Source organism: Enhydra lutris, unplaced genomic scaffold (genome assembly GCF_002288905.1).
Source record: "Enhydra lutris kenyoni isolate GAN:26980312 unplaced genomic scaffold, ASM228890v2 scaffoldscaffold35, whole genome shotgun sequence".
In the NCBI taxonomy this organism is placed as follows: Eukaryota; Metazoa; Chordata; class Mammalia; order Carnivora; family Mustelidae; genus Enhydra; species Enhydra lutris.
In genome coordinates, this window is record NW_019154119.1 from 22,913,617 (window position 1) to 22,921,252 (window position 7,636).

Genomic DNA, 7,636 nt, shown 5'->3' on the forward strand with positions numbered 1-7,636 from the left:
GTCGGCGGGCGCGGGCATAAGAAGCGGCCGCGGTCAGAGCGCAGCCCAGGCAGCCGCGCGTCCAGCGCTCCGAGCGGCCGAGCCACCGCGTCTCCATCCCCGCGCGTCCTGTGCGCTCCGCACGCTGGGTCGCCGCGGGCCATGGAGTAGCGGCGCGCGCGGCGGCTCCGGGACGCGGGGACAGACGCCGGGACAGACGCCGAAGGACGCCCGCGGCTCCGGAACACGGGGACAGGTAACCTGGCCGCGCTCCGTCGCGCAGGTGGCCCCGCGGGCGGCGCCGGGCAGGTGTGGGCCGGGGTCTGTCCCCTCCCCTGGCACTGCGCGCCGCTGGCGCGAGGGTCCCGGGGCGCGCGGGGGGGGGGGGCTTTGCGGGACACCCGGCCGGGAGGAGGCGGCGACCACCACACAAAGGCAAACTTGAGCGCGGCCGCTCGGGCGGGGCGCGCGGCCCCCACTCCCTGGAGAGCGCAACGCCGGGGGTCGAGAGGAGAGAGGGGCCCGGGCAGGACCCTCCCCGCGTCCTCCGGCCGCCCCGGACGGGAGGGTGCGCGCCCGGCCCGCCGCGGAGTGGACGCGGCCGCGCCGCTGGGCTGGCGAGGTTGAGAAAGTTGTGGCGGTGGCGTGCGCCGCGGAGTGCGGGCGGGCGCGCGGCCCTCGGAAAGTTGGGAGGCCGGCGCGGAGGCGGGCCGGGCCGGGGGAGGGCGCGGAGCGGGGCGGTGGCGCCCGAGGCCCGGCTCTCGGCTGCGCCGTGGCGGGGCCTGCGCGGGCCCCGGGGACACCGCGCCCCAGCCTCCGCCGCCGGCCCCTGGTCTGCGCGCGGGGGCGAGGGGCCGCGGGCTCGGCGGGAGGGGCCTCCCGCGCGCCCCGCCACCGCCCGCCGACTTTCTCCCCGGTCTCCCCCGCACGCAGCCCCTCCAGCGAGACGAGCTCCCTCCAGCCGAGCGAGCGCACGATGCGCGGGCCCGGGCGCCCCCTCCTCCTGGGGCTGCTGCTGGTGCTGGGGGCGGCGGGGCCCGGGGTCGCCGAGCCCCGGGAGGCGGCCGACGGACAGACCGTGCTGCGGCTCATCGTGGAGATCCTCCAGGAGCTCAAGAAGTACCACTCGGGCGAGTCCAAGAGGCTGCAACTCCCGGGCCCGCACGACTACGCTCTGGGCCGCAGGGAGGTCCCGGACTACCCGGTTTATCCCGAGGAGCAGCGAGTGGGTGAGTGTCCTGGCGTCGGGCTCGCGGACGGAGGGACCTGCGGGCGAGGCTTCTGGGGCGTGTGCGCTGGAGAGGGAACCCCCAGCGCGTCTGCGTACCCGTCAGGTCTTAGCAGACCCTGAACTCGCATTTGCTTGGCAACAGAACCGACTTCGAGAAAGCAGATGTATTTTAACAAGATAAAACCGTTTGGTTTGTTAAAAAAAAATGGGTTTTTTTTTTTTTTTTTTTTTTTTTTTTTTTTTTGGAAAAAAATAGGAGTTGGGTACAGGCTGATGCCTGGCGTGTAACTATCCCTACCCCACTTGCAAGACACGTGAGTTGTTACCTAGGTCGGGAGCTTTGGCACAGAACTGTCATCTGGTATTTAGGAAATGGAAATATTTTCAGCAAAGCACTTTCAGCCCAGACAGAAATGTTTCGGAGCCACCCCCTCCCCTCACCCTCTCTGCCAACGGCAGAGCCTTCCCAGAGTGGGTGCCCCGTGGGGAATTTCCAGAGAAAGCATGCAAGCTTTTAATGCTTTCCTGACACAATTAGGTCAAATGTGATAAGGTCAATTTCATACAGACTGACATTCGGGAGCCGTTGTAGGAAACGTTCCCTCCTCAGATGAGCAGTGTTCGCGGTAGAACAAACTGCCACCACACGCAATCACGGCTAAAGTTACCACCCAGAACGAGTGCGTGAGAAATGCTTACAGGTGACTGTGAAGAAGAAAAACCACGCCCAGAAGCAGAAAGAATGAGAGCCTTGCTAGTTCCCAAGCAAAAACTGAGCGCTGTCTTTCTCTGGGAGGTCTACGTTAATCTTACAAGCCACGTTACAAGCTACGTTACAAGCTACGTTACAAGCTACGTTAATCTTACAAGCTTAAATGTCTCTTTCCATGCATTTACACCAGCCTTTGTAACAGGTGGTTATGAAGGCATTTAATCCTTTTTCTAAGTATATACCTAGAAAATAAGTCTAACGACAATTTTGTTTGTTTGAAGGATTGGGAACTTTGAGAGCTTGTGGTATTTGATTACCAAGCTGTCCAAAATGAAAACGCCTAAAAGCGATTTATAAATCAGAAGCTATCAATCAACCACACACACACACACACACGCACACCTCTTCACCCTGATATAACTTTATGGTTACTGTCCTCATACTAGTGGCAGAGACAAGACAATATTGAAGCTTTGTGAATAGCTAATACTTTATCTGAAGAAATTGGGATCTGATTACAAGTCTTCACATTAAGTCATGTACAGCGATCAGGGGCTCCGATCTGTTTTACACAGTGCAGTGTGACTGGTTAATGAAGTTTCTGAGAACCGTCTTCAGCACTGAGAGCACATGAAAAAATGCTTGTTTCAAGCAATGCAGTAACTAGCCTCTTTCCCTCAAACAGAAATTGTTCCTCGAGATCTGAGGATGAAGGACAAGTTCCTCAAACATCTTACAGGTAAGTGTCATTCCTTCGCCTGTGCCCAGGTCCTGGCATCCTCAAGGCCTCACACTCTGCTTCTTCTTCCACGTTCCAGGTCCTCTTTACTTCAGTCCAAAGTGCAGCAAACACTTTCACAGACTTTACCACAACACTAGAGACTGCACCATCCCTGCATGTAAGTGACAGCTTCCTGACTGCTTGGGAAGACCAGCGTGGGTCCATGTGTCTCTCTCGTCCCCCGCGCCTCCTTCTAAATCTGCTCTTTGCCAATATATGTTCCCTCCTAACTATGGGGTTAGGGTTAGGGGGACCAGCCTGTAGAGGAAGGTGGCTGAGTTCTGCTAGTGCCAAAGGGGAAATTATTCACATTCACTGGAATTGATCAACTCTTGGAATGGGCTCAACTCTTCCATTCACATTCTCGTTGGGCTTATGAACCGGCATGATGTCCGCGTTTGTGTCTATGACAAGCAGACGTTAAGAATGAGCCGCTACCCCAGCTCCCGCGCAGGGGAAGGCTCTGCAGTAGCTGGGGCCACCCCGCCCGGATGACAGGCTGCTCTTCACCAGCCCCGGGATGCAGGGCTCCGCTCTCCGTCCAGCACCCAGCTGTAGCTTTCTGGCTGTTGATCTGTAACAAAGTGTATTTTATTCCCCCAAAGAGGGCTGCTAGCGCTCCTCACAACCAGCAATGACAAGTGACTTACTGGCTACAGTGACACCGGTTAGAGACCCGAGCCGGTTTCTCCCGGAGGCTCCCAGGAGGAAGGTGGGGCAGATGCCCCAGATGTCTCACCAGCTGCTTTCAGAGACTACCTGAGTGTCCAGACCAGACTTTCCCGCCCTGCCTTCAAAAAATGAGAAGTAAAAAAATAAGGCACTTTCTACGAAGTGGAAGTTTTCTGCTCAGGCAGGAAGGTTGCCCCAAACCATCGGTGTTGCCGTGTGCGCTCCTTGTCTGGGCGCACTGCCCAGGGTGGCCGGAAACTGGGAGCACTGCCTTCCGCAGGGAGCTGGGGTGCTCGGCCCTCAAGCCCTCAGTGCTGCACAGGGCTCAGCCACGGCCAACAGCACGTGTGTCCCACGGAGCTCGGATTAGTTCTCCAGCACGGCCTCGGTCCACCTCCCGGCTGTGCCCTGCGCGCCTGGCATGGCCTTCCCCCACTTCCTTCTTCCGACATGGAATCATCTTCTGCTTGAGACTTATTCATTATTCCAGGGGCCAGAGAACCTTCTCACTTTTATTGTTTAAATGTGTCTAACACTTTTAAATACCATCTTACAATATAGGATCAGAGATTCTAAATCTGAAAGTGATCTCTCGGGGTCATTACTTCTAATCTTTTCATATATGGATGAGGAAACGGACATGCTTCAGTTCCTTGTGCCCTGACACACAGACCCACACTCGACTCTGCAAACCCTTCCCCAGGACACCGTGTGCACCCACACTCACTGCCTCCTTTTGCTGAGTGACTCAGCCACACGCCACCCAGATCTCTGCTCACCCGTTGCGGGAGGTGGCCACCAGGGTCCATCACAGCTCCCCTCAGGCCCCTCAGAGGCATGGAAGCCCGCAGGTGTGTGCACTGGGGGAGGGGATACTTACACTTTCCCATGGGGAGGTAGAGAGCCGAAGCTGGACCCCTTCCGTGTTGCTTTAGGCTGTATGGGAGAAAACTGGAATCCTGGGAGTCAGGACTGGAAGGAACCAGAGCCTTCTGACTCAAAGCATCGTCCCAAAGCAGCTCTTGGGAAGAGCAGAACTTTGGAGTCTCCCCGGGCTGCACCTAGACAAGACCCCGATTATGTTAGAGCTGGAGATATGCTGGGTCGGGGCCGGGGGGTGGTGGTCCCCTTCATGGTCTCTGGATGTGCTTTACCTTGAACTCAGGCGGCACGGCCTCCGCTCGCACCCCGTCTGGGAAAGCCACACTCGGAAACATGTGGTGCAGCAAGGGAGAGGGAAAACGTCCCAGGAACCCAGATGACCCGTCTCCAGCTGTGAGGCCTGTTTTTCCCCTTTGAGCACAAACCATTATGTTGTCTAAATATTTAGGAGCTGCATTTTTGGGAGTAGCTGCTTGTCTGACATACTGTGCAAATTCATTGTTATCAGTTTACTCATTCATTCAGAATTTCAGTTAAGAGCATGAATTCTTCCATTTTTAAGTAGGATTTTGAGACTCTTGAGAAGTAAACGTCAGTAATTTATCAACTGCTATAGGTTTCCACAGAATTCAAACTGAGGAAATTCCTTTGTGGCCGTGACCACCAAACCTCCCTTGTTTTCTCTGAGGTAGCACCTGTGGAGTGGTTTAACAGGAAATTAGGTGCGGTACCAAGGAAAACCCATGCGTACTCAGAAATTAGCATATTGTTTGCTTTCACTGTCCAACCTGGGTCTTTCCGCTCTGCTACTGGTTGACCCACTTTCTTTACATTTTTATGCAGAGGGTTTTGTGTATAATCAACCCAAGTGGGGACCCAGCCTGCAGGAGCCCTGAAAGTTAAGTCCCACGGGCGCAGGAGACGGTCTAGGGAGCAAAACCAGAGTCATCTGGATGAGCGCGAGGGGCCACCGGGCCAGGAAAACGGGCGCAAGGAGACCCTGCACCCGCCCCTCCCCGCCCAGCGTCCAGTCCCATCACTGATCTCCTGCCAGGGGACACGAAATGCCCTCAAGTAGCGTCAACGATTCAGTCAACGACTTAGAGCCCATGATTTCAGATGATAGTCCGCGGCTCACTCCTGGGGAATTCAGAGTATTTAAAGAAATCAATGGCTTTAGCAGTTGATATTAAAAATACTTCAGGAGTTGTTGATGTCACTGACAAGGTCCACGATTTATGTTCCTTACAGACTATAAAAGATGTGCCCGGCTTCTCACGCGGCTGGCTGTCAGTCCGGTGTGCATGGAGGGCTAAGGTAAGCGGACCGCAGCCTCACGGGTGCACACACCACGGGCCCAAATCCCGTTTGGCACATGAAAAATTCATGGCAGTTCAGAAATACTCCTTCTTTGGCTTAAGTAGGCTTCCTTGGAGTAAGGTCGACCTGACACTCAGATGTGGGCCATCAGTGAAAGGCGTGGCTGCGAGCGACCCCCGGGAGCGCTGGGCGGGCAGAGCGCGCTCGCTGGAAACGCACCCCGTCCGTGGACTAATTTCAGCACATGACTTCATGCATAAACGAGGACACAGAGCTGAAATCATGCCTGTTCACTTTTAGGCACTCATTCACTCACACTCATAAATGAGTGTATGACTAACCACACCCGTGCAACCTTACAGACAGATCTGGCAAATGTGTGAGTTGGAATCTATCGTTATGCCGGAAGCTCATAAGGAACAGCCAAGAATAGCTCTTCTCGCTGTTTCTATCAGTTGCTTTCCCACAGCCTCCAGCGGTAAAACAGAAAAGCATACTGAGTTTAGGAACTAAATGTTCAGCCTCGGCCTCTTGAGCGCCGACGCGCACCAACAATCAGCCACACTGCCAGCCGGTGTCTCTTCCTGACACAAATGCGTGGACTTCAGGCACGAAACGGTCACTTCACAATCTCACACTGACGATGTGTCTGGTGTGTGCGGGGCACTGTGAGAGGCCACGTTTACCCCCACAGACAAGACCCGCTTCTGGTCCTCGGTGGCCGTTCCCGGGAGACCTACGGGCTGCCCGGAAACGTGAGCAGAGGGGACGTGATACCGTGCACAGGCCGTGGCTACCCCGTCCGCCTCGTGTGCGTGGGTGCGGGAGTCGTGTTCTTTCTGCACAGATGCTCGCTGCGGGAAAACCTGTGCCCATAAAGGTCTGGACAGTGCCCAGGGGGCCGAGCCAAACCATGGCCACCGTCTGGGCACGCAGGCACAGCCAGTGCCGTTGCCAGCACCGTCTTCTCCCCGTCAAAGTCCCACCGATAAGGACAGAAGCGTGTGGTTAGTGCAGGACCGTGAGACTGGATCCCTGCAGGTGCACAGAAGCTTGCACGGCCTTGTCACGTGGGGGAGGTAAAAGTATGGCTTTTCACGCCAGAGCTGAGAAGTGCTGTGCACTACCTTGACCTCCACCTTCACCTCCCATCAGAGTCCTGTCCGGTTTCTCTCACTGCCTACAAGGCATACAGAAGACCTCTTTCTAGAGCAAGGGCTGGATTCTCTTAAGTGTCTGAAGGTGACATGCTAGGGGAGATGGGAATGTCCTTTTTCCTAAGCCTGCCTTCATAGAGAGAGCACCATTTTCAGAGACAAACCAGGCATATCCTCGGAAAGGAACGTCCATTTGCTTACAGGAGGGAAGACCAATGCCCTGTGGTCCTTTCCGAAACAATTCCTGTCTTAACTGTCTCCAGCCAAAGAGACACTAGATTCCCAGCTTCTCCCCCAGTCAGACACACTCGGGACCTCTCACACGCACCACTTCATTGCCTAGACCTGCAGCTCAGTTAAGTTCAAAGGCTCAGGTAAGTTAGAAATGGAGTTCTGAGTAACAAGTAGCCAGTTCAGTCCACAAAATGCAGCTTAAGTCCAGTGACCCTGGAGCTTACCATGGTTTCTAATATTAACGAACAGTATACCAGTGGTTCGGGCATACTGCATGGAGCGTAGAAGAAAGGATTCATTCTTGGTGTTTAGTTTTGCAAATGCTCATGCAGACAGAGGCATAAGGGCCACTGAGTGGTTTCTCAGGACTGCCAGACAGCCCATCGCTGTGGCCCGAATCAGAGGACCCGCCAACACATGTCAGGACTGCGGACTGCTCCTCAGACTTGAGGAGGAACCAAGTAGTGAGTGTACGGTTGCCCCAGTGACGGTTTTCATTCCTTCAGCACAGCAGGCGTGTCCCAATGGTAGAACTTGGTCATTTCCACAGTAAGGCAGACGGCACTTTGGAACAGAGAGAAATACACATGCAGACTGTGATTGCTTGTGTTTTCAGACACATTATATGTCATTTGACGCACAGGTCTTCTAGAATTGATAAGAAAGTG

At 55.3% G+C, this 7,636-nt stretch overlaps 1 protein-coding gene across 1 annotated transcript; it reads left to right on the forward strand.

Moving 5' to 3' along the window:
• The first annotated feature begins 214 nt into the window (after positions 1 to 214).
• On the forward strand, positions 215 to 7,636 carry LOC111154166 (ALK and LTK ligand 2). The gene is made up of 6 exons (XM_022513595.1): positions 215 to 235; positions 913 to 1,208; positions 2,608 to 2,661; positions 2,741 to 2,821; positions 5,509 to 5,574; positions 7,612 to 7,636. Exons 2-5 carry the CDS (start codon positions 956 to 958, stop codon positions 5,571 to 5,573), a joined length of 453 nt encoding a protein of 150 aa, XP_022369303.1. The 5' UTR covers positions 215 to 235; positions 913 to 955; the 3' UTR covers position 5,574; positions 7,612 to 7,636.